The sequence below is a fragment of the Gastrolobium bilobum genome, unplaced genomic scaffold (assembly GCF_033153095.1).
Source record: "Gastrolobium bilobum isolate Gb01-03AN ecotype WA unplaced genomic scaffold, APGP_CSIRO_Gbil_v1 utg1530, whole genome shotgun sequence".
Classification (NCBI taxonomy): Eukaryota; Viridiplantae; Streptophyta; class Magnoliopsida; order Fabales; family Fabaceae; genus Gastrolobium; species Gastrolobium bilobum.
The window spans coordinates 45,467-72,663 of NW_026898965.1; the positions used below are offsets into that span (position 1 = coordinate 45,467).

Sequence of the window (27,197 nt, forward strand, 5' to 3'; positions counted from 1 at the left end):
TAAATTGGTGTGGAAAAGCAAATGGGGAAAGTACAACATGAAAAACAAGGTCTAACATAAGCAGTTTTGTTCCAGCCTCCCCCAAACGGCTAATAATAATTTAAAAACGAAACAAATTTCAATTAAGAACACTTCAAAACTTCCAAGTAAATACTACTCTTACAATACAAAACTAAACAACTTTACTCTCACTGCTAAGACTATAAAGGTTACAAATTCTCAAATGCAACACATATAACAGCTAAAAGTACACGTGAGTATTTTTCAACGTATAAAACATTGAATTTTCAAGTCTCACAGAAATTTAGTTTGCTGCAACATTACAGGTATTAATACCGTCCTTGCAATCACTCGTCAAATCATTGAAAGTTTCAATCTGCTTTTTACCTCTCAAGAACACCTCTGTATCAATGGATACTCTCATGTAACCATCAAATTCTACAGGAATACCGTTATTGAGTTTAGTTGTCTCGGAGTACCATTCACTAGTTTCATCCCAAAGATCCTTATACTCATCCAGAAAATGAGTGGTATACTTATCTTTCAGAGGATCAAAGAAAGACGTATCAGGTTCATTTGTTGCTATGTAGAGGTTTCTTCCTTCATCAATCTTGTCCCGCAAGGTTGAGAGAAGTGCATCAGGTGAGGTATGTGCATCAAGATTAGGCCAAAGCTCCTTGTTCCTTGCCTTCTCCCCTCTCACAATGTGAACAGAGTCATAATCCCAGTTTAACCTTGAAGCTATGACAGACACTATATCCATCAACCTCCTTGATTTCCATATCAAATGCCATGGCCTTTGAACAACAGATTCTGTCTCTCCTTCACAGACTCTATACCAATAGTTATCCGGCTCAACAGATCCAAACTTTCTCATGATTAAAGCATCCTTCACATCCATAAGCTTCATGGGTGTGACCCTGAAATCCTCCACAAGGTGAAGAGCCATCCCATCTTTTTGTTGCCACTTTTTCCAATCTGCCCAAAACTGTTCCTTGTCCAATACAGAGGCGGCCTCCTTTAAATGCTCAAAATCAAAATAAAACCTGAAGTCTTTGCCTTCCTCATCCTGCTTTGAAGATGTGTAAATCGAAGACAGACATATGCTCAAATCCATAACCAATGTTCGGTTTAGATACTGAGCTTCCCCAAGAGCACACAAGAAACTCCACAAGTAATGATTTATGCTCTTACACCTGTCTCCACCACCCATATAAATCAAGTATTTACCATGACTAAATGAACTCTCAGATTCAACTACAGGGAGGCTGTCATTAACAAACTCTCCAACAACAGGCAATAAGTTCACCTGGTCCAGCTTTGGTGGCGACTTCTCTAGCCCAGGTTTTTGATTCTTCTTCCTCTTCCTTGCATTTCCACCAGAATGGTATTCCCCAATGCTAACAACACTAAGTGTACAATTCTCAGACCTATCAATCACAAATCTCCTATAATCCTTATAAAAAGCAGCAGCCTTCCCATCCTTAGGCCTAAACCGCCACGCCATATCGCAAGTACTATCATTGGACCCAGGAGCAGGTTTCCCAAATCGGTAAAAATGGATATCCTTAAACTTCTCAATAGTAGCCCTCATCATCATATGAAACACCTCCGGGTCCCTACAATCAATAGGGCCTCCCGCATTGCCCTCACATTGAGAGGCAGTAGTCTCAGTCTCACCGGATTGGGTGTTAACTGAGTTATCAACATCGGCCATGTTAATAATAGAGCCAAATACAGTTTCATTGGCAGCCATAAAATCCTCCCCAGTTCTAACAACAGTGTTATCAGACTTAAAAGTGGCATTGGATTTGGAAGTTAGGAATGTAGTGATCTTGGTTGAAGGGTGAAACAAGGGATCCTCTGGTTCATAAGTGGCAGCTATAATGGTAAACACCAAGACCCCAATAACAAACACGGAGAAGCAAACATTCCCAATCATGGCCATGGCATTCTGCCCTAAATTTTCTGGCCGGAAACTTCCAGTTCTGGAAAACGCAGACCGACCCAACATTGCTAATTGTCTATTAGATCACCCCCCAAAATATATATCCTGCATAAACATGAGAAAAAAAAAAAAAAAAGATACCCAGTAAACTAAAATGGATTGAAATAGCAATAAGAGCTTTAAAGTAACCATTTTTATTTTTATTTTTCCCAATGGAGAGAGTAACGAGTAATGGAATTATAAGATCTGAAAATGAAAGGAAGCAGAAGAAGCTATGTTCGAAAGTGAAAAAAGAAAAGAAAAGAAAAAAGAAAACCCATTTATCAAAATTGCAAGATCTAAATGCAGAATTGGTAACAAACCTGTTAATCTAGCTATCTTGACAGATGAGGAATCAAGCAAGCAAAAGGGTGTCTCTTTCTGTCTGTCTCTCACTCACTCACTCATGAAAAGTCTTCACCTGTGCTGTGCCTCATTGTAAATTTGTACTGCAAGTCGTCACACATCAAGGACAAAATTTTATTAATTAAATAATATAAGGACCCACTTTTTAGGTGGTGATTGGTTGGGAGCTTTTCAGCGGATATCTATCTTTCTCTTTCTCAAGTATGACTTTTAGAAACACCATGTTTGTTTCAACGTTTTTCACCAAAAACCCATCTATCCAATTTGTCTGGATTTATGAGAAACATAGATATCCGCACTGTTTAGAAACCCAATTTGAAGGTGAATTTTTCGGAAAACCGGTTATCTGGCTTTTAATGCACTGTTGATTCCATAAAGTTACCTAATCTTCCCAGTAAAATTTTTTCCCACCAAACAACTTTTTTTTACATTTTTCTACCTATCTCACTCTATCTATTTTTCTAATCATTTCTCTATCTATCTCATTTCCCTACTATTTCAAAAAAAATTCCTGAACCGAAGGTCGTTTTATTTTTATTTTTTAAATTATATATTCCATATTACATATCACATATTAAATATGAGAAAGATATTGTAAGAATAAGTTGTGTGACTACCAATCAATCTCATCGTTAGATCGATTATGATTATGTTGATCTAATGGTTATATATATTTTTATCTTTGTATGATTATGATTCCTCATATTTAAAGTGAATGTATTAAATATAAAAAATCATAACCATACAAAGGTAGAAATAAATATAAAGTATTAAATTTGAGAAATCATGACTACACAAAGATGGAAATAAATATAACTGTTGAATCAACATAATCGATCTAACGGTGAGATTGATTGATAGTAACTTAATTGTAATAATATTTTTCTCCTATTAAATAATAAAAATTATAAATCAAGGATATGCAGATAATTTATCTGCAAACCTATATGCAGTGAAACGAACCCTAAAAAAAATCAATACAATATTTCCTTTTTCATTTTTTTTTTAAAAGGACAGAATTGATCTCTAATATATTTAAAAAAAAAAAAGAAAAGATTGTGAATGTGTGATAGAGTAAACTTGTGGGCGCAATGTGTACACAGTCAGTCACACAGAGAACGTGGTAGAGATGTAGGCGACAAAAATGACGTAGGCGAAGATATAAAAAAGTCTAGCGTAATGCGCACGATCATGATCATGGTCATGGTCATAGATAATATTGTATTATTATTAATTTGATGGAAGAACATGGTACAGTATATGGTCATAGATTTGCACTCTTTAAGTTTTATATGAAAAAAATAAAAAAATAAAAAAATATCATATAATTACATAATTGATCACAGTTATTCATTTAAAAATTATATATATTTTTTCTTTTATCTGATCATAAATAAATGAAAATAAATAATTTTAATTAAATAATATGATCATTTTTTCAAATGAAATTATATAAATTCATCGTAGACATGGTCGTGAGATGGGAAATGATCTTTATATGGAAATGAAAGAATCTGGAGTAATTAACGAAAAAAATATTGCGGAATCCAAAGTAGCTCTCGTATATGGTCAAATGAATGAACTACACATGCATAGTAGAGTAGCATAGCACATACTTTATTTATCACCGACAGTGGCAAAAAGGTAATTCTCCAGTGAAGTGTTATAGCAAGCACCACGCCTGTGCATTTATATGGTATTACTCCACTGTTGCAGCTGCCACCGAGTCCGATACTTTTTGGTAGAGGTGGCAATATGGGTTTAATCCGACGGGTCAACCCGCCAGCCCGTCAAAACGGGGCGGGTTGGGTTACACTTTTCAACCCACCAACCCACCTCAACCCGCCCCGTTTAGTAGTGGGTTAAAATGGGTTGGTGGCGGGTCAGGTCGGGTCGGCCCGCGGGTTAGTTTTTTTTTTTTTTTTTTTTTTTTTACTATTAGGTAGTATTTTATTTGTCACTAAGCTTTTGTGATATACATTTTTTTTATTTTAGTACTCCCCTAGAAAAATAAAGAAAAAAAACTTTACTTATGACAAAGATTATCCATATATAGAGGCAAAATTAAGTTTTTAAAAAATATTTGACTGAATATTAGCGTATATTTAGGCTTGAGATTGAAAAAAATTAAGGGAAATATGAAATAAAAATAAGTAATATTATAAAATTAATAATTATAATTTTTTATTATTTTTAATTATTTTTTGTTTTTTAAGCGGGTTGACCCGCCAACCCGCCAACCCACCTCAAAACGGGGTGGGTTGATGTTTCCAACCCACCATCAAACGGCGGGTCAACCCGCCCCGCCCCGCTTTTGGCGGGTTGAAGGCGGGTCGGGGCGGGTCGGGACGGGTTGGCCCGTTTTGCCACCTCTACTTTTTGGACAGTTTAATCGAATGAGAAAAATTGTAGATGTCTTTTTCTGTCTAGCTTTGTCTGTTACTATAAAATGTTATTATATTAAAATCTTAACAAATTTTTATCTTTTTCTCTCTTACTTATATTCTGATCTAAGTAGAAAAAATAATAGATAGAATAATTTGTCCTATTTTTTTTATAAATTCTTACTAATTATGTTATATACTATAAATAGAACATATTATTTGAATATATATTACCCATAATATATAATATAATTCATAAAAATTTGTAAAGAAAAAATTTATAAATATAACTTATTTCTTAGCTGAATAAGGAATTTTTAAATTTTATTTTAAATTTTTTTGACTTCAAAATGAAAAAATAAAATAAAATATTTGTTTTGTAAAAATAATTTTGAAAATTATAAATTTTTTTAAATTAAATTTAAAAGAAAAGATTTCAATTGTTTCTGTTTTGTATTTTAATTTTTAATTTTCATAGTAAAAAAATACAGAAAATACTCATTTCATTTATTATTCTAAACAAAAATTATAAAAAAAGAACAATTAAACGGGTCTAAGGTTTTAGTTTTATTTTCACACCACCATGCAGGATGTGATGCTTTTATGGTCATAAATAAAAGCTACGTTTAAAGGAGAATGTTATATTTACAAATTTTTTACTTATAAATTCTTATAAACTATACTAAGTATGACTGGTTATACTTCAATCAAGAGTGTATGACCGATCATATTTAATGTAATTTGTAAAAAAAAAATATAAACGGATCATTTCCCATATTTAAATAGCATATTATGCTTTTATTTTATGGTTGTAAAACTAAAACCTAGTTTATACAACATGGTTTTATTGTCAAACCAAGTTTTATTTTTGTTCGTGTCATAATCATTGGCAATAAATTTAATATTCTTATGATTATTTATCATAAAAAAAAAATCAATCAAGATATAATCATCATGAATTATTTTGATAGAACATACATTGATTATATTAAAAATAAATATGAGATGATTCATTTTCACTTTTGACAGGATATATGAGAAATTATTGTATAATTTTAATTTATACAGGTTATGTAAATTAATTGTTAAATTAATGAACAAATATGATCAATTTAACTATAAAATAATTATATAATATAAAAACTTATAGTTATTTAATATAAAATAAGTCATGTATCAGATATTGATTGATTTCGACTGCATAATTCAAAGGAAACAAAATCTTTCATAGTTCATAACCAGGGCAAAAACAAACAGTACATGAAAGGGCAGATTCCTTTATATGTGCACAGTAACCTGGTTAAGGTATACAGTGTAATTATGAGTCATGAGGTTAACAGATCCACCCCAAGTTAGTCCAGTAAACAACATTACACTAGTTATGTAGAGCAGCTTAGACTCGCTTTTGATGGTGATCTAGCTAAAATACTTGCTGGCCCCAAAAGAAAAAAAAAAAAAAAAAACAACATATGTACAGGTTAAAACTGAATTGTTCATGATTGCTTGTTGAGCAAAAAAGGTATACTTCAAGTGGATGGAATCACAGAAGGAGTACAAGATGCAGCCCTATGCTGGATGCAGTTCATGCTGTGTTCCATACTCCTTTGAACCATATCTTGCAATAACCTTTTGGCAGTTTCAGCAGCTTTATCTACTCCATCTACCCGTTCAGCAATGTCATAAACAATTTTCTCCAAAACTGAGGGGGCTAGTCTTTTTTCTGGGGGAGAATCTCTGAGCAAATCCAGAAGCACACGGGCTCTTTCTTGAGCTTCAGCTGTGCCCTCCACTGTCAGTCGTAACAGACCCGGGATTGCTCCTTCTTTAAGAATCAGTTCCCGGTATTTATCTCGGCAGCTTTGACATAATGATAGCAAAGTTCCAACAGCATGCTCTGTGCTGACAAGTGATCCATCTTCAACTGTTTCTACTAGGGTTAAAATTCCAGCATCTGCATTCGAGATTGCATTTCGTCCCTCTTCGGAGTTGGAAAGGAGTTCAAGTAATGCTGTAGCTTTTTCTGCAAACTTGGAATACTTCTTGCACTCTTTAAGGAGATTGATAAGAGGGGAAACAGCACTAGCATCAATAAGTTCAGTGGAATTCTCAATGCTAGTGGAAAGATTATGGAGGACTGTAACAGCATCAACTTTGCCTTGAACACTTCCAGAGTTGAGAATCTGAACAAGGAGAGGTGCAGCTCCAGAAGCAGCAATAATGGGCTTGTTGGCTGCAGCAGCTGAGAGTGTCAAGATTGCTGCCGTAGCTAATTCTCTTATACTACTGTTTTGCATCTTGAGGAGCTCCACCAGAGGAGGCATGGCACCAGCTGTCACTATTTTGACCTTGTTTCTAACAAATACGAACTCCAAAATGTTATACAAAGAACTATATGAATATACTTTCCCTATTTAAGAGAAACATAAAAGAAAAGTTAGTGCAAAATGCTTCACCCTCGTTAGGCTCAATGTATCCAGTAAACATACATTTTCTAGGGTTGAAACAGAAAATAATGATATATGCCACACTCTAAAAATGTCTGCCTGAGTCATCGCTAAATAAGTCAACTTGGTAGTCAAACATATGTAGAAGCACTCGTATTAATGATCAGATTGGATCTATAACTAACAGTTGGTTCTCTCAATCATCAGTACAGTATCACTATAAAGTCAATATTCATTTCATATTAAGAAAGAGTATTGAATACTCATAGAAAAGATTAACATCACTAGCATCTTCATCTTAACAAGCCAATCGAGAAAATAGTCCTACACAAGAATGAGAGCCACAAGCAAAATCAATTACCCACCCAAACATTTAGTATTGATCAATTTCACCCTAGATCTCATTTTGGTTGCTAAGGTCGGGAGTTAAAAATCCATTTAACCAACTCTCAAAGGGATTGACAAACAAAAGGATCAGCAAGTGGATGCCTTGCACTAAATATCAAATTGTTTTGTTCCCTGATTGTTTGTAGAAAAACAAGACGGAGAAACAAAAAAAATTAGATTACCAAGTAATTCTTTTCAATGCATCATTTCAATGACATGCAAATAAGAAATTTTAGCTTCTAGGATTCTAGCATTCCAGACTAGGCAGTATAGTTATCTATTCAGCAAGGCTTTATGCAACTTTTTGGCTTAGTTTATCAAATCCAACCACAGGAGACATTGGATTCAAACACCGTATACATGGGATTCTTATCCTCAAACTTCATCAAGTTGTTCAACATTGAAAAGATCAGTTGCCAAATTTCTGTTTCAACCTACGGAACTCTTTTGAATACGGAAGCCACCGAATAGGGGATAAAACAGGTAACGCCACATAATCCAAAAATTCACTAGCATCAAATTGAGAAGTATGGTTAATATCCCATATCAGAGAACAGTGGGAAAACAGTGCAAATCTGTCAGTGATTACTGCTTGTAGTAGGTAATCTATCTACACAACCAATTTCTCTCCATTGGTTAGTAGCATCACAGCTGCTGGTTCAGCAAGGACATAACATTAGGGCAGGATGATGTGAAGCAACAATTGAACAGCCTAGTAATTTATCTAAATGTATAATCTAGTATCCACTTTTGTTATAAAGGTTAGCAATCCTTACAAACTACTTTATGCCATGTTCTTTATCCGTTGTTTGAGTAGTGGACCATATCAAGGCAATCAGCAGAACCCCAAACCTAAAACCTATGCCGATTCTGACCCACTTAATCTGATTCAGCCCACATATCCATCCACCACAAAGACCCAATTCATTATGTTCATTTGATTGATTGGGTATACCCAGGACCTGATCTGACCATCCCATACCAATCCTAATAGATACTCCACAAACAGGATGCATGTCAGAAAGGTGTTGGCTGGACAAGTAACAGAATTTTCCAATCCATCAAAATAATCATTAGCAGATGTAGTACGCACCCGAGGTAAAGGCATCACCTTGGAGGCATATACATAGGGGGGGTACCACAAAGACCCCTCCTGTGTTCATTTCCAGCCTAGACATATCTAAACCCACCTCACTCAACACTAATTTGAGAGTTAGAGTGTCATTGCATGTAGCCCCGCCGCGGCGGCTGACTGAGCCTGGAGACACTCAGCATGATTCCAACCACCCCAGATCGTCTCCCAAGCTTCAGGCTAGAACAGGTAGCATATTTATTATTTTCTCTTTAATCATGCTTACGACCACTACAGTATAAAATTGCACAAATTCAGTCATAAAGGTTATCAAATCGCAATTCAAATTGTGAATTGCCAAACTAATTTTTGAATCGTGAATCATAAACCGTATTGAATCATAATCTAAAGACACGATGAACAATAGCTTGAAATATATCATATAAATGATATATAATCCTCAATGTAATATTTTAAACTAGGAACTAGAAATTGACAAAACAACTTAACCATAAGTCTCAAAAAAACAAAATCATAAGTCATAATTGAGTGACATAAAATTCTCAAAAGAACGAAAGCAAAGCAATGATATAACCAGATAAAGTGCATGGAGAGGGAGCAAGTGATTGTGTGAAGCCTCTATTTCAGAAGAATGAAAACAAAGTAACAGAATAGCCAAATAAGATGCATAGAGCGAGTGACTGATTGCATGAAACCCTTGTTTTAGAAGAATGAAAATCGGGCAACGAAATAATCAAATAGGGTTTAATGGTGTTTCTTTAGTTCCCTTTGATTTAACAACATTAAGCTTATTTGACTTTTCAATTCTTTAGTATGAATTGATTAAAGAAAAGCAAAAAAGAAAAACAATTAATGAATTGCCGAATCGTGTGATTTGTATCGATGATGTGGAATCACATTGTTCCATGAATGTATCACATGATTCAAAGACATTTCCTATTCATCGCATGATTCGAAACACTGGCTCAGCAAATTGTATCGAATTATGCGATTCAAATCGCGAATGGTGCAATTCTAACAACTATCTAAATGTCACTGTATGTTGTGAGAACAACTCAGGAAAAAGCAGGAACTGTATCTTATAATATTAAGACTCTCAAATTGAAAAAAAGATAAACATAGAAGCAATAAAATTCGGAAATTGGAACACAACCTATAATAATGTGGTATCATTGATTAAGGGTCGTCGGTTGCAAGGATGATTTTTTTAAAGGAAGATCGCTCAGGCCCTTTGAATTAAAAACCATTAAAAAATGTCTAGACAAATATATCGCATTTATAAAGAGATAGCCAAAAATACAATATGTATAACTGTATTATGAATGTAGGACTCTTAAGTGCTTGTTTGTTTTTGCTTAATTCCTATGCAAAAACAGCTTTTTTAGCCAAAAGTTATTTTTGCAGCATTTTGAGCTAAAAATAAGCTAATCAAACCACGAACAAAGTACTCTTAACATTTATTATATATTCACATAGATTTGGATGACGTGCATGTTTGTGCTTGATCTAGGATAAGTGATTTTGAAAGGAATGTATAATACAATAATTGGTTTTGGAAGAAACAGTTTTGTTTGAACAGTGTCGTGGAAAATAACTTTCGAGAGAGGAATTATTTATCAACAAATTAGTGTTTTTGGGAAATAAAAAAAATATATCCGTGAGTTAAAGCTATTATCTTGTGATTTAACCTATCCCTTTTCCCCATTAGCATGTAAATATGGTGAATTCCATAATAATACTTAATCCATGCTCAAAAAGGAACCAAGAAAAACACTGCACACTTGACTTGATTCTCTCTCAAAAACAATATCTGAGAGATGAAAATTCAGCGAAAGCAACGAAACCCAACCACTATATAAGATTTGGACGACTACCCACGAATTAAATCGGCAGACCCATATGAGATTTGAAATAAAGCATGCATCTTGAGAGATGAGAGAATAGTGGGGGGTAGTACCGTTCGTTGCGAACAGCGAGATTGAGGAGAGCGAGGAGAGAAGATTCACGTGCATCGATGTTGGAAGAAGAGAGCATGAAGACAAGTGGTTGAATGACACCAGCAGCGGCGAATTTGGAGCGTGTCTTAGACGATGATGATTTGCGAACAACCTTCCTAATTTCTCTGGCAGCTTCTATCTTCGAGTTAAGGTTCCCATTCATCAGCTTCTCCGATAACTGCACTATCTGGCTATGTTTCCCAAGGTTCCATGTTGATGTTGTCTCCTTCTCTTCTCCTTCTCCTTCTACCTCGACTTCTACTATGCTCTCTCCCTCTCCCATCTCTCTCTCTCTCTCTCTCTCTCACACACACACACACACACCCCTCCGAGAGAGTTTGCTTTCTCCTAATTCCCGAAACCAATTCCCAAAAATAAGGATAATATTTAGAAAGAAATAAATCATAAATTATTGTGAATAAAATACGCTTTATAACTCCACTTGTACACGTACCTAGCTTATTTACATACATGGACTTGAAGTAGTGAAATGTGTATAAGGCATTGATATAGTATTATCCAATTATGTATTGTGAATGAATATATGGATGACAAAATAAAATTATAGGTGTGTAAAAAATCAAATAACTATAATGATATTGGAACAACTTCTCTTTATATGGATTTGATAATATTTTAGCCAGATTAATTGGATTTGTGATAAATCGGTTGAGAAAAAGAGAGAGTTATAATCAAAATAATAAAATAGGTATGTTCAATCTAAGGGGAACAATAATGTCCAACTGGAAATTGGTGAGTCAATATCGGATAAGTACGTTTGCATATATTTATATCTATGAGAAAAATACAACAAATGTCGTAAATTAATGTGCACAAGGAAAAATGATGTAGTTAGAGCATAAAGTGTATATATAATGATAACTAAGAGTATATAGAGTGTGGGGTGTGTGCAGAGTTATCTTCTAGTGATAGGATAGCTCTGTCCTTATCTTCTTAGTTAGTCACGAATAGGATGTTAAGATATGGGCCATTAAGATGATCCATAACAATGTAGAAACAGGTGATGTGTGTAAATAACATTATTAATTATTACATTGTTAAAAATATTTTACTATCACGATCACTTGTTTATAACTCTAATCTTGTTGCTATCAAGGTATGAAACGTATACCTTAGTCCTTGGCTATTAATAGTTCAATTTTGATATACAATCAATGTAAGAAAAAATTTACACCTAAAAAACACCCAACCATGTCTCAACTGTCAATCTTCTGGATAATTCTTTATTTCTATTTTGAAGAAGATTCTATTGGAATAATTCTTTATTTCTATTTTGGTATATTTGGTCTTTTTTTATCTTTCTTTTTTTCAAAAAAAATGGGGATAAATGAAAAAAATAATAATAATATTGAAACATAACTTTTGAAGAAATGATGAATGGAGAGTTCATTTTGGCCACGGGAAATTGATAACACATGAAATGTTAAATTTATTAATTGACATAGCAATCATTACATAACATTGTAAAACTTTTTGACATTAACAATGTATTAAAATTAAATTTATCTGTTAATATATGAATTTATAGTATAAAAATACTTCTATAAAGTACGTGAAATATGTAATAATTTAGATATAAGTTACAATAAGACTAATTTATTCAATAGCTACGTGATCAACGTGTAAATGTACAATTTTTTTCAGTTGTAGTTTAGTATATTTTTATTATTTATTGAACAACCAAATATTTATCTACCAAAAAACAAAACAACCAAATATTTTTATGTTATTCTTTTTCTATGCTCTAACAAAAAGTGACATATTTGCTAATTGCTTCCTTTCTCACTTCACACCCTCGAGTAATTTTGCATTTTCTGTCCACTTATATCGGCTAATGCCACACGTACATGTATGTTTAAGTTGCTCACAAACGACAATTAATTCATGGGAATAAACTCCATTGTTAAGATAACAATTCAAAACAATTATTAAATAAATAACCATTATTTCAATGGTCGAAATTGAGCTGAATGCTGAGTATAGACTCATCCTTGTAAAAACAGACTCCTAACATTGACAAACGAGATGCAAGAAGCTATAAAGAAAAACCTTCATTTCGTTATTTTTAACGTTTCAGCATTCTTAATGCTCCCTATACCAATCATCAACGTTATATTATTGTCATTTCATATATGATAGAAATATTCCAATTCATTTGATTTCACCATGCGGGCCAAAGATAACCGTCATCTAGGTGCATTAACGATGCAGTGCAATTACCCTACATAATGGCTAAGGGATGAAACATAACTACCAAGCATTCTTTGGATTTAGAGTACAATGTATAATCCTGTTACGTAAATTATCATACACATTCTCAGACACTAGTAGGAACAAACTGAGAATGGGAGTCAAAACATGGCCAATAAATAAAAAATAAAAAATTCCACAGATCTATCATTAGAATCAATTGCACATGTGTCCCTAAGACTAAACCCAACTTTTCTGTAAACCATGACAAGCAGTATTGAATCTATTGATGCATCATTACTTAGCTGAAGACAATCGGAAGTTTACTTTGCCCATAGCAATACAACAGCTTAAGTAAACAATTTTCTTGCTATCAAAATTCACTTTACAGGTAAGACAAGGGGCAATAGAAAAGCTTTCCCCAACAACCTAAACCTTCCAAACCCTATAAATTCAAACTAAAAAAAAAAAAGAATCAACATTTTTCATCACTCAACAATACTTCAAGGACCTGAATAAAAGAAAGGGAGGGGAAAAGCTTGGAGCTATGAAAAGGTATTAATGGTAACACGAAATAGCAGGAGTAAAAAAGAGAAGGCCTGCATATGTTTCTACCTCGTCTAACTTTAATGGTCAATATCGGTTACAGGTGTCCTACCTTTCATGTCCTCAACCGAAGCATCAGAAGATCATATTGGCAAAGTTTTCAGCTTCTTAAACTCAAATGTAGCCGATTGCCATGTTCTCCTCATGGAAATCCAACCATATTTTGGTGTTTGCCAAAGTTTTTCCCCAGATAGGACTCAATTTAGCTGTCAGAAAGACACTCTGCCTCAGTAGTTGCTCGGCCAATTCATCTGTGCATGCTGAGGCTGCTGATAAACATTGCCTCCAGGTCCTACCATATCAACTGCTCCAGCCATTGTCTGGGATTGTTGTAGCAGTGGATGAACTGCTGCGGCTGTCACTGTTTGTGCAGGGTGATAGATGCCTGCAAAGGTGCCATGACCCGCCTGAGTAGGGGCAAATGTCACATGCTGACCCTGAGGTGGAACATTGTAGAATGAACTAGTGGGCAAATTGCTAATGTCTCGGCCAGGTGCAGCCAACCACACTGCTGAACCTTCGCTCTGCAGTGAAAATACAGAACATAATTATCATCAAACATAGGTCTTCTGGTACCGAAAATATAAACACAAGTCAAGTACAGAAGTAAATTTTATGATATATGCTTTTCATAACTGTCTTGCAGGAGCTGGTAAAACCTGCAAAACTTAATTTAACTTCTGTACGTGACTGTGGTCTTTCTTTGGCCATTCAAATAAAAGGCCGTTAAAATCATAATCAAATTAACAAACTGAAGAAATTCATAAGGAACGAACCTGTTGTCCGCTGATGTATACATTACTTTCCTTGAACTGGGAGGAACCAAGATCCTCATTAGAGGCTGAATTCCCTGCAGTGGTTGCAGAATTATGACTGTAACCAGCTGGAGAGGAGCCATATACTCCATAGGCACTTGGCATTACAAGGTGAGTTGGGTTTGCTGCATTTGCTCCAGGTTTGAAATGTGAAAGAGGATATTTCATTCCTGCGGCAGCCATAGCTGGGGGAGGTGGATATACAGTGCTGGCCTGAGGTTGTTGAGGAAATGCACCATTACCCAAAAATTGATGGATTGCAGGAGGTGGGACGTAATATGGTGAAAAATAGTGACCATAAGGAATGTAGTTAGGAGGGTAATGGGATAAATGAACCCCAGTTGGTCGGAACACAGGGACAGGCTGCTGAGTAACAGCTATTGAGCTTTGCATCAGCCCAGCAGCTTGAGTCACGAGTGGTGATGGACTTGTAGACGACAAGACACCTCCCTGCAATTACACATAAAATCGCATAAATTTTTAAAAAACTCATGTCTGTGTGGATCAATTAGATGGTCAAAGCGCTTAAGTATTTAAAGATTGGGGCTCTTCCTCATGATTTCCCAAAATGATACAATTTTACTTCCAGAAAATCTGATTTAAAACATTATTATTAATAGTATTATGAAGTCAGTTCTTGCCAGCATCAGTACACCAAGAAAGAACAAGCTCAAAAACCCATCTAAGTGCCAAGAAGAAATGCACAGACAACAGCCCAACATAGAAAAGAGAGTGCATAGGAGCAGACAGACTACATTTATAAAAAGAAACAAAGTTGAATGACCGCAAACTATTTAAAAAAAAAAGCTCACAAACCCATACAAATGCCAAGACCCAAGAAGAACTCCATAGCCAACATCCCAACACAGAAAGGGCATGTGAGAAGACAGACTAAAAAGAAACAAAGTTGAATGAGCGCACAGAATTTTATATGCTTATTAAATCATCTAACAAATAATAGAAGCATCACCATTTTGAGTGCACCATAGCAGCCCATGATAAATTATCACTCTAATAGAATATATATCTCTAATTTAGTAATGCATCTTGTCAATAACTAACTCTTCCAAATGCTTAACTTGTTAGGTAGAGGTTCATCAATGATTTTTATATCTTTAACACACTCCATCACACAAAGGCCCTTTAGACTTGAAGAATAAATTATGCATAGACATATTCTATCTTGTGCTGAAATTTAGCTTTATTTGAGAGAATGGGGGCGGCAATAATCAAACTCTTGACAACAACTTGATCATATAGGATGTAATACCATATGAGAGAAGTTCAAGATTTTAGAGAACATGGAAGAAGAATAGTAACAAGATGAGGTAACAAAAGATGGTACCACTCTAATACCACAATAAGGACCAATTCTCTCAAAAGCTTTTGTTAAGTAGAGGCTCTGAATGGCTGGCTTTATATCTTTAACACTTCCCAATTCCACTCCTATGCCTATGATCAATTCCACTTAACACAAAATTTTAGAGTAACAGCTTGACAGAATCTCTAGAAATAATCAGGTTCTATATTGTCAGTTTCCACTCCTCTATTCACAATTTTCCCACAATCACTGATTAATTCAACTTTACAAAAAAATTTAAATTGACAATTGGAAAGAAAGTCTAGAAAATAAACATGTTCATGAAATGCTTAGGTTAAGAACATTCAAGAGAACCCAGCTCAGAGTCATATATAGGGGCCAACCATACTTTCGACCATCACTTCTATAAACATTGAATAAATGGATCAAATAAATACTAAAATATCATTTCAGAAATGGATCAAACATATACTAGACATCATATCCTTTTCAAAAAAAACATTCATCCTACGATATTCTAAGTAATTAAACTATGCTGCCAAATATGCATAATACTGATACAGAATTAGAAATCAAACGCAATTTTATAATATAAGACACGAGCATAAAAAACAGTATAAAGGAAATAATAATAATATTTTAACATTGCCATTGTACTTGAAAAATAACATTTTATATGGTTGGTTCAGAAATAAATTTAAATAGCAATAGTATCAATGCAAACCTCTTGAGGAGACTGAGAATTTGGTGCAGGCAGAACTGTAACATTGCCATTGTACTTGGTGGTAGGCCCAGCAGAAGGAAAAGGAGAAAGATGACCATCACTATCAGCACCTGAGCGGTAAAACTGGGCATAATAACTAGTTGGATCAAATGGTTGATGGACCTATAGTAAGATAACAAACAAACGAAACTTGTTAAGCAACAAAATGCATACTGAACTAAACAATGAACAAAAGCACATATAGGATGCAGGGCTCACAACATAGCTTGGAAGCCTAGAAATATCACGTGTTTGAGACTCAGAATTGTCAAGTGGTGTAACCTGAGTACCCAACATTGGGGGCACAAAACCAAAATTGTAGTTAGGAGAAGTATGCACCCCTGAGTACTGATGACCTCCAGATGGCAAAGCAGTGTCTTGCTTGGACTCATTATACTCCTGAATAGCACCGGATGACCCATCAACCTCACTGGATGATAAATTCTCAGGTACATTAGTGGGTGATTCTGGATGGTCAGGATAATCTCCCACCTCAGAAGTAACCACAGCATTTTGACTGTTGAATTATAAGACATAATTCATCAGAAGGATAAAATGGAAAACTACTGAAAATTGAGTTAAAATGCTTTCACAAAAACACTAGTAGACAATACAACAGGTATATATGGTTGGAAATAAGAATAGAAAATATAAGATACTTGTTGCACCAAAAAACTGCAAAATGTGTAAAGAGTAATATGTAGGCTCTTAGAAAAGACTATACCACCCAGAGCAAATGAAAGTAAAAGAAAATTAATTTAGGCTAGTCACTTCTATGCACTATCATTTATCCAGCGCAAAGATTCAATTCTCAGAAGTTAGAAAAATTAAGCCTTGACAATGATAAGCTAGTTATATTACCTAGTCATAGAGTCACTCACATAACAAGCTGTATTAAAAATGTTTGTTCTTTCCATTAACATACTGAAAGTACTTCTATAGTTCTATATTTATATTCTTTATAAGGTTTAATTAAATTCGTCAAAATCAGATTCTAAGTCTTCAACAAACTAGATTTGCATAGCAGAGAGTTAAGCATTACAACCTTGAGTCCTGCTCCCCCACAGTTTCTTCAATATCCTGAGATGTTTCAGAAAGATATGTAGAACTTTTTTCGCTCTCTGGGCCACTAACATAGTTTGCATTAACTCCAAAAGTGACTCCCAAACTTCCAAAGCTAAACTTGTTCTTCTCAGAATCAGGCACAATGATATGGTTTGGAAGGATAACATGTTGACGCTGTGGAAGATGAAAATCCTCCAGCTTCCTCTGCAGTTTTGAAGTAGCTTCTTCAGAGTCAAGGGCACTAGATGCAGACAGTAACTGCCCAGTTACTTTGGCTGAAACAGAAGGAGCCTCAGATGCACTAGCAGTTCCAGAACCCTGATTAATCGTATTTGTTGGCTTTGGTTTCCACTCCTTATTAGAACCAGCTGTCGGAAACAGAAACGAATTATAAATCTTGTGCAACTTAACCTAACAACCTTAACAAATATGCCTTATCCTGCTTCGGCTACATGGATTAAATGACACCATTGGGAAAACAAGTCAATCAATCATCATAAATGGCCAGAGTCAGTAAAAATTATAAGTGCACTAACCCTTAGCAGCATATCTATCCAAATCTATACAAACATGCACCTGCCAATATGTTAAAATTCAAACCATACATCTAGACAGTTAAAGACACCTGAATACGGTTATTAAATGGGTAATAAGTAATGACCAAATCTTTAACAATCACGCAATAACATACATAATAAGATACAACCAATATTAAGCATCACGAATACCTTAGTAGTTAAGTGATAAAACTTAACTATAATATCATGATAAAACTTCTACAACAACTAACTCAACAAAATAAAACATAATTTGGTATTAGTAAAAAAAACGTGACATGGCTATACTAAAGGAAAAATTTAAATCTTAGTAGTTACTAATCACAATTGAAGTTTTTTAATTTTTACTTTATGTATGAGACTTCCTATAAAGACTTAAGTGCAGGCTAGTATTGCAGCTTTAGTTCGTTGATTAAAATAATGCTTTCTTCCTAAACTTCTCTTAATCCTCTCTACTTTCTCTTTTCCCTTATCGGTTCAACATTAGCAATTTTCAGGCCAAACTTAGAAACAATAAAAAATTAAGGAAGATGGATGCAGACACATACAAAGGAAACAACGCTCTTACTCATCACCAGATCACACTGTTGAAAGAGAGAATTATTTATTATTAAGAGAAATTGTGTTAGGCTACACACATGCTTTGGTATTTATTGATTGATTTACAATCATTCGAAGAGTAATCTTAACTGACAAAAAACAAATCTCTAGCCTAATAATCTTTACTTGATCATTCTAATCTAATCAACATAAATATAGTTGACTATATATTCTAACATAAATGATAATAATCGAATATAAACGTTAATATTATACCACTCCCCTTTGACAGAAGCTATTAAAATCTCAGGTAGTTACAAATAAGCTCAGAAAAATAATGGGAAATACAGCCAAACAGACCCCAAGAATCAGCAACCCATGTAGGAATAAGACCAAATAGGCCTAATACAAGGAAAACAGAAGAAAATGTAGTGAACACATGTCCAACCAGCTGCAGCTTCACACAGAGGATAAGTCACAGCAGATAAATAGCCAAACATCCCCTTGGAGTGGTGGAACCAAGGTAAAAGAGGTGAATTAGTCTAGAAAAGGCCCAGCGAGCATCTCTGTTGAAGTCTCTGCCAGAAAAGGTGGCACAAGAAAATGGACCCGACAAAGCTCAGTCCAAATAAAGAGCACAATACTGGATGGAGGAAGGAACCACTGGTCATTGCAAAGTGGGTGAGCATGGAGGTGGCAGCAGGAACTTGCTGGAATTAAAGCACACTGGGGAGAGAGACTACAGAAATAGAGTTATGGCAAAAGGACAGGGCAGGAGTTGAATGCAACAGTTGCTTTGGTATGTGCAGATGACGGAGCTCTGACATGCTGGGAAGGTGGAACTGTGGCAGATCAAGGCCAGAGAGTGACTGGAATGGTGGAGATGCACCAGTTTATGAAGAACTAGACAGATGAAAGGCCTGATCACTGGCAAGGTTAAACTGCCCAGAATCCCGGGGCCAGCAAAGGCAGAAGTAACCAAACATTCCCTGGGGGGTGCTATAACCGAGCCAAAACGGGCTGACTTGGCCAGAAGAGTAACAATGAGGTGTTCTGTGGCGGTCCCTGGTAAATTGGACCGCAGAAGTGCCATGCATCAACCAGTGGCTAGAAAAGTCACCAGAGAATGGCGGCATGTGAAACCAGCAATGTCCATTTTGCGAAAAAGTGGCTGAAAAAGGGAAAAACAGAAATGGCAACCGTGGATGAGTTTGCTGGCAATGTAACCAGCAAGATTCTGATGAGATAAGTGAACTTGGGATTGACCAGAATGGATGAGCAGACCATGTATGGAGAGAAATTGGATAGTAAAGTGGCTGGACATAGGTAAGTGGGAAAGTCGCTAGAAAATGAAACAGCCACCAGAGATTGGAGCAGGGTAAAATCAGGCACCAGAGCCTTAGAGCAACGGTAAGAATAAGATTGCTCTTTGTGACCGGTCATGGCTTCGAGGCTGGGGAACAACCTTTTCGCAAAAATGTAAGGGTAAGGCTGCCTATAATTGACCCTTATCTCTACCCTCACAAATCGGGAAGCCTTGTACACTAGGTTTTGCCCTTTAAACAGTTACTGCAACTTTTCCAGCAACACTTACCATTGCCTGCAACACCAGATGGTAGTGGAACCCACCAACCAGCCTACCCGCTGATGACCCATTGCCTTCGACATCTGCATGTGCCCCCTCACGCACATGTTCCATGCTCTGTGCACCTCCAATGCACTAGCACGTGTAAGTGTGTGGTGCATTTCCCAACCACCACATTTTTTGGGCAACCCTACCAACGATCCTCTCATCCTTTTCTGACCTCACCTCCCTGTTCCCAGACCAGGGCAACCAAAATAAAACCATCACACCCTTGATTTGCAAACTGTTCCTGCAACCCATCTTCCTCCAAACTAGTATGAGGGAATGGGTTGCAGAAAAGCAACTGCGTCTGTATACATATTTATAACATGTCTTCATTCTTCGCCAATACTTACTACAGAAAAGCAACTGCTTCTGTATACATAAGTTTGACAAAAGGGGGAAGGGGGCACAGCAACAGAAGAAGAATAAAAAGAAGGCACATGCATAAAACATATTCATGCAGGATGCATCGACATCAGTGCCATGTAAAGGTAGCAAGTGCAAAGATATGTACTCGTTGAACTGCAGAGATGAAAATTACCTTTCTGAGGGCCAACTAATTGTTGCGACCGGCTGCTGTAATTAGAGGAAGGCCGACTAGAGGAAGGGCTCCCATGAGTTACTGTTGATGAAGTAGGTGCCATCTCAGTAACATGAATCTTTGCCACTCCCTGGGATTTTCCTTGAATCTTTCCTTGCACAAAAGAGCTACCAGTCTCAGAAGCTGCATACAGTTATTAGGGGAAATCCTTCATTAATTACATTGGAAAACTTCAAAAACCAACAAACTACAAATGTAAGAAAATATCAAGTATCCTAACCAGCAGTTAATTTGGTCTCAGCAGAGTTAAGAGCATTTAATTCTCCAAGAGATTGTTGGCTTCCCACTTCGTGTCTAATAGCACCAACAGCACCAGGAAACCATAAATCCTCAGATGGAACCGGTACTGGTTCTGAAGAAGAGAAATAGACAGCAGATGAAGATGCGGGTCCAGAAGCAACGGTTTCAACTTTATTTGAACTATCAGAAGGCAAAGCACTATCCACATTATTATTATTATCACCAGAAGATGGACCCATTATGTCTCCACTTCCAGCAGATGAAGGGGAAGGAGTCACACCACTAGTAGTTCCAGAAGCTACACTTGTAGGACCATTGGCAATAATGGGTGCAGAGCTGAAAAAGTATGTTTAGTTATGGAATTTGAACCAAATGTACCACAACTTAAATTCACAAAAATAATAGCCAGAGGATTACAGTGACAGTTACTAAAACAAGACAAATTACTTAATAGTCACCTTGTTCCAGAACTTTTTTCTTTAGATATTGTCTCTTGAGAAGCTGCTAAAGGTGGCGCAACTTTCTCAGTGACTTGATGGGTTCCGTTATCTTTGCCTGTTCCAGAATTCTTGCTACTACCAGCATCTGAGAGAAGGTCCACAAAATATAATCTTTATTTAGGTGCTCTGACTGGCCAACATAATATAATCAAGACTCGAATGCAGCTATAGCTGCTACTTTTCATCTAAGCTACAAGGTTTACATGTAAGGGCCATGTAACAACTTCCAAGATATAATGCAAGACAATTGGTTTTAAAACAAAAGGTGACAGAAAACAGCCAGATGATGCTACACCATATACAGACTCATTTATCTATTTCTAAATTGCTAGAAATACAGAACCTAAAGCAGTCAAAGCAAAAAACTATTTAGCTGACAAAAGAAGGGGATTATCTAACAGGGGGAAAATAAATAAATAAATAAACCCTCAAATAAGTTGTAGTTCAGAATGGTTATTCACCATATGATACATTATGAGGTGAAAAATTTCCCCGACCACCCCTAAGCCCCCGCCCTTGTGTGCCAGGCCTCCAACGTGGCTCCATGGATTCCCTGTTGTTAAGAATCTGCAAAATTATAAAAAAATGAAAGAAGAAACAAGAACAGAGATAGCAAACTACATCGAACTATTAGCACAAATTTTGAAAATAAGTAGAGCATAAGTAAATAAAAAGAGCCATATCACATAAGCAAACAAGAGACACAACTTCTAAAACTCCAAAAAGTCCCCTCTCTCCCATCAATGAAGAACAGCATGTCCTTCTAACTACCAGAAATGAAGTCCTAGGAGAGAAGAAAACACTCTTCCAATATAACCAAAAAAAAAACTCTTCCAAGATTGGCGTACATGCTTTATACACTCTAGCTTGAGTGGGAGTGTTTCAAAAATATCAAAGATACTTGCAATGTGTATAGTCAATAGGTGCTCTAATTAAGGAGTAACTAATCAACCACAAGAGCCAATTAAGAATACATTATTGAAGTCCATGACTGACTGTCAACAAAAATCTTACCTCCTTTCTTCTGTCCCTCTTTCTTTTGACCTCGTGAAATGTGTCTGCAAAACAAGTGATTTATGTTAAGACACTGATATAGCAAGAACAATAAATATAAAATAGAAAACAAATTACAAAATCTTTTAGAATTGAAATCAGAAGTTTAGAACCAATGAGTGCATAAAAATCATGCATGAATTAAGGGCATTCAAAAGAGAAGAATGAAAGATTGAATTTGTTGAGAATTCAAGTGAATGCTAAAGTCCGCATTCATAAGAAATGGACTAAGAGAGGACTATATAAGTGGAAGGACTCGTGAACTTAATGCCTTAAATTTTTGGATTAAGATGTGGTGTCGAGTCCATTTATTGCATTGGCTTGTTGCTTAGCTTGTTGACGGTAGTTCTTCCTTACTATGGACTTCTCATGCCGCCTAACAGTGATATTAGAGCCTATGGTTTGGCTGAGCCATCCAGGTGATTGGTTGGGTCTCCTAAGTTTTTTTAGTGGTTTATAGCTTCCAAATGTTGTTCTTGATGAACTTGGAGGAGAAATTTTCAATTCTAGTTCTGTATACTTGCTTGCCAAGACATTTTTGCCGATACTCATTCCAGTGAAGTCTTTTCTTCTTTTTTCATACAATATTTCAACCAGCTCTTTAGGTTGATGGTCATTCCAGCCATCTTATTGAATTGTCTTTCCAGTAATGTTCATCTCTCTACCATCTCCAGCATCCCTGAGTTGCCTTTCTAGCCATGTTTTGTGAAGCCCAATTTTCTCTTTTTTAAAAAGATTATTTTGTAACAAGTTTCAAGCTTAGTAAGATTTAGCTTAAGGGGGAGTATCTAGATGATATCGTATAATATTATGATTATATCTTAATATAGTTTAGAGCTTCCTGAAGGATCTATTAGGATTAATTTCCTAATTTTCAGATATTTAATGATTTGTTTCCTTAATTTAGGACTCCTCAATTTAGTATAAATGAGCATTAGTGTTTTGTCTTTTATATCACATCAATCAATCAAAAAACATCAATATATGATATTATATCATGACTAACAAGATTGCTAATTTTATCTCAAAGGGAGGGGGGTCATTTTCCATTCAAGTTGATTTCTTCGACACAATTCTGGATATCAAAGAGAAGGTACAAGGGGATCCAGAAATTGCCATATCCGAGCAAACCTTGGTCTTCAATGGCAAAGTTCTTCAAGATGATCTCAATATGCCAAATTGTTGAGGGCACACACACATTCAATTCCTAGTCGCCACGGATGCTGCAAACTTGTGGCAGAGGAGTATAAGATGATTGATGAGTTGCTGGCATCGACGGAGGAGATGGTAGTAATCAGAATCATCGACAAACTGCAGCCAATGACAATCGAGAATCTGGGTTGGTGTGCAAACTCCACAAATCATTGTATCATTTTAAACCGTCACCTCAGGCTTGGTTTAGCTGTTTTAGTTTAGTTGTTCAGGCATTTGACTTAACACGGTGAAGTCGAACATTTTGTTTTCTATCAGCATAATTCTTATCGGTGCATTTATATCCTTGTTTAAATGGATGACATTGTCATCATTGGCAATGATTGAGTGGGGATTGAACAAATGACACAAAACTTATTCAGATAGTTTAAGACTAAGGATATTGGCAAGCTCCTTATTTCTTAGGCATTGAGGTGGCACAATTTAGATATGACATCTCCATTTTTTAGAGAAATTATGCCTTGAATATCTTGGAAGAAACCGGCATGTTAGGGTGCAAATCTATTTATACACCTATGGATCCCAATGTCAAACTCCTACACGGACAAGGGGAGTCACTAACAAACCTTGGTCGTTACTATAGGCTAGTTGGTAAGTTAAATTATCTTATTGTAACAAGACCACATATTTGTTTTGTAATCAGCGTGCCAAGCCCATTTTTTACTTGCCATGCGATTCTCATTCTTCGATACATCAAAGGAGCACCAAGCAAAGGCCTTTTATATGAAGGTAAAGGGCATACAAAGGTTTATGATTATATTGATACTAATTGGGTAGGCTCTCCCTAAGATAGACAATCTACTTCAAGCTATTGTGTTGGTACTCTGATTTCATGGAAAAGCAAGAAGCAAACCATAGTGGCACTGAGTATCGAGCAATGGGAACTACGACTTGTGAACTAATTTAGTTAAAGCAGTTGATCAAAGAATTGAGCATCTATGAACAACAAACAATGAAGCTAATTTGTGACACTCATGCAACATTATACATACCCTCAAACCCATTGGCGCCTATAATATATATGCAATAGCTTGAGGGGAGTGTTAGAATATCTTAGGATATCCGTAGGATTGTTATTGGATATGTAAATCATAGGAAATCAGTATATAGTCAATTAGAGGATCATGAAAATTAGGAAAGGATCATTTGTAATTATTCCCTCACTATTATACATGAAGGAAGCTTATGTGGTGAGATTTGACACTCAATTCCACAGATTCAAGTATAAGAATCCAGCTCTGATCTATTTAATAAACTATTAGCTGCTAAAAAGATAATTCTGAAATACCAGCCATACATTTAGAAAGAGGAAAACTTGAGAAGAGAGGGGAAAAGATTAAAGAAAGAAAACCCCATCACTTGTACACGTTATAGGAACTCAATAAGCAAAAGCAACCACTCTCAACATACCCAACACGTGTTCCATGCTTAGATAACTGACTTTCTAAACTTCATGCAACCAAAAGTACTCCAAACAAAATCAAATATCAAATGAACTTGACATTCAGTGAGAGTGCAAGCTTAAACACAAAAGCAGCTCAAGTTACTAAAAAACAAAATACAAGCCAGAGAATAAAATTGATTGAAAGTCAATAAACCATTCTAACAAAAAGATCAAGTCCATAACCTAAACAGACTTTTTTACCAAATACACAGGCTATGAAAGTAGACACTCTGAAAGTTTCGTCCACAGACTGAACTTTCTTTATGCCAAGCTACACGAAGCCCCTCAGAAACCAAAAAGGGTATTAAAAAAATTTCCATCTTGGCCTAACAAAAGGGTAGCAACAGTAAAAAGTCATCACAGCAAACATAATCATTCAAGGTCCCTACTCCACACTACAGAAAAGGGGAAAAAAATCAAATTCAAAATAAAGCAAAGGAAAACCCAGATGAGAAAATACCTAGTCCAACCCATGGATCACAAGGAAACAGGGATTAAGATCAAGATCGAATTCACGGGAACTTAAAGAGCAAAAACAGTGGAGAAAGAAAGGGATAGAGAGAAAAGCAATTATACCCTGAAGGAGGAGCTTCTGAGTGGTCTCATTGGGATCCATAGAACATTCCTTGAGCATTGCATAGATGTCTTCATCACTGTGATTACCTGTGATCTCCTTAATGTTCTGGATCGTCTTCTTCACACTGCTCGGAATTGAAGCCCTAAACCCAGCACTGGTCATCTTTGTAATACAAAGTCACAAACTTTACAAAAATAAAATATGTGGGCAATGAAGAAAAGGGAGGAATAGGAATAGGGAGCAAAGAGGGGTCAGTGATTGATTGGCGATAACAAAGGGCACTAAACAAACATAGAGTTCAATCAAAATTGGCAGAAAGTATGATCTATTTTCAATGGGGTTTGAATTGATCAATCTCAATTCTCAAGAGAGAGAGAGAGAGAAGAGAGATGGAGCAAAACAAAGTGTGTATGTGTGTATGTTTTTTTTCAGAGTGAAGGGCTTTTTTTCCCTCTAGCTCACTCTCATTTTTCTATCTACTTTCTTTATTTTAGTTTTTTATATCAAATAACAAAAGAATTAAACCTTTGTATATTTTTATTTTTTTTAAATATTATTGTGGAATTAGATAAAGTTATCTCCATCAATTTCAAAATTACATCAGGTGGTGGTGGGAGTGAGAACATGTGTTCGAATCTCTTCAGTACCACCTTTGGAAGGGATTTAAAACCTTAATTCTGAACCCGCCCCGAATCGAATTAATTACGAAACAATGAACCGATTGAAATATTTAAAAAAAAATTACATCGGTCTGAGCATTGAAGGATATTTTAAAAAATTTATTTATTTCTTTATTATATGAATTTTATCAAAATAATCTTCATAAATTCTCTCAATCGTTTTGGGGTTATTAGCCTAGTTCATTTGTACTAAAACATTTCATAATATTTAATTATTTTAATTAATAAATGGGGATGTTGACAATCGAACTCATGACTACTTAGTCACACCTAAATCTAATACCATATAAACAATGGCGGAGCCAAAAAACAAATGTTAGCTCGTGTTAAAAACTAGTCCCAAAAAATTTTGTTCTCGCCATCCTTTTATCTGTTTTGCATAGCTACCAAATTTTAGTTTCTACCTGTGCCAAATTCTTAAAAGTTTGAAAACTAGCTAGTGTCAAGGCACTGACTAGCCTGAATATGATCCCACCATTGCATATAAAAAATTATTTCAACATAAAAACTTAAGTTATTAAGTTAGACTGTATTAATAATTTTATATTTTTTAGCAACGTGGGTGCGAAGGTCAATATGCCACCCTTTGTATTCTTTCTTCTTTTTTTGGTTGAAACCCTTTGTATTCTTTCATCTAAATCAAATATTATACTTAATTTAGTTATTAATAAACTTATTTATATTGATTAATTTTTATTAGTTTAACAATTATCTTACACATATTTTT

At 35.5% G+C, this 27,197-nt stretch overlaps 3 protein-coding genes across 4 annotated transcripts; all 3 read right to left on the bottom strand.

Moving 5' to 3' along the window:
* Window positions 1–14: 14 nt before the first annotated feature.
* Window positions 15–2,434, bottom strand: LOC133285896 (uncharacterized). The gene is made up of 2 exons (XM_061483210.1): window positions 2,311–2,434; window positions 15–2,053 (listed from the first exon to the last, which is right to left on the bottom strand). Exon 2 carries the CDS (start codon window positions 2,012–2,014, stop codon window positions 305–307), a length of 1,710 nt encoding a protein of 569 aa, XP_061339194.1. The 5' UTR covers window positions 2,015–2,053; window positions 2,311–2,434; the 3' UTR covers window positions 15–304.
* A 3,548-nt stretch (window positions 2,435–5,982) lies between these two features.
* Window positions 5,983–11,018, bottom strand: LOC133285865 (U-box domain-containing protein 15). Its single transcript, XM_061483167.1, has 2 exons — window positions 10,619–11,018; window positions 5,983–7,089 (listed from the first exon to the last, which is right to left on the bottom strand). Exons 1-2 carry the CDS (start codon window positions 10,939–10,941, stop codon window positions 6,264–6,266), a joined length of 1,149 nt encoding a protein of 382 aa, XP_061339151.1. The 5' UTR covers window positions 10,942–11,018; the 3' UTR covers window positions 5,983–6,263.
* Window positions 11,019–13,043: 2,025 nt separating this feature from the next.
* Window positions 13,044–26,152, bottom strand: LOC133285887 (GBF-interacting protein 1-like). 2 transcript variants are annotated; one of them, XM_061483197.1, is made up of 12 exons: window positions 25,790–26,152; window positions 22,519–22,562; window positions 21,966–22,071; window positions 21,463–21,589; window positions 21,228–21,340; window positions 20,985–21,116; window positions 20,705–20,887; window positions 17,420–17,807; window positions 16,594–16,891; window positions 16,336–16,497; window positions 14,252–14,740; window positions 13,044–13,999 (listed from the first exon to the last, which is right to left on the bottom strand). In XM_061483197.1, exons 1-12 carry the CDS (start codon window positions 25,950–25,952, stop codon window positions 13,703–13,705), a joined length of 2,502 nt encoding a protein of 833 aa, XP_061339181.1. In that variant the 5' UTR covers window positions 25,953–26,152; the 3' UTR covers window positions 13,044–13,702. The 2 variants fall into 2 exon arrangements, with proteins under 2 accessions (XP_061339181.1, XP_061339180.1); XM_061483196.1 differs by having other exon boundaries at window positions 20,985–21,340.
* Between the last annotated feature and the right edge of the window lie 1,045 nt (window positions 26,153–27,197).

Coding starts and splice junctions, on each gene's coding strand:
- LOC133285896 (XM_061483210.1), bottom strand. CDS start 2,014: ATGTTGGGTCGGTCTGCGTTTTCCAGAACTGGAAGTTTCCGGCCAGAA.
- LOC133285865 (XM_061483167.1), bottom strand. CDS start 10,941: ATGGGAGAGGGAGAGAGCATAGTAGAAGTCGAGGTAGAAGGAGAAGGA. Junction 7,090..10,618: donor CTCGCTGTTCGCAACGAACG/GTACTACCCCCC, acceptor CGTATTTGTTAG/AAACAAGGTCAAAATAGTGA.
- LOC133285887 (XM_061483196.1), bottom strand. CDS start 25,952: ATGACCAGTGCTGGGTTTAGGGCTTCAATTCCGAGCAGTGTGAAGAAG. Junction 16,892..17,419: donor GTGGGGGAGCAGGACTCAAG/GTTGTAATGCTT, acceptor ATAATTCAACAG/TCAAAATGCTGTGGTTACTT. Junction 14,000..14,251: donor TATACATCAGCGGACAACAG/GTTCGTTCCTTA, acceptor TTTTCACTGCAG/AGCGAAGGTTCAGCAGTGTG.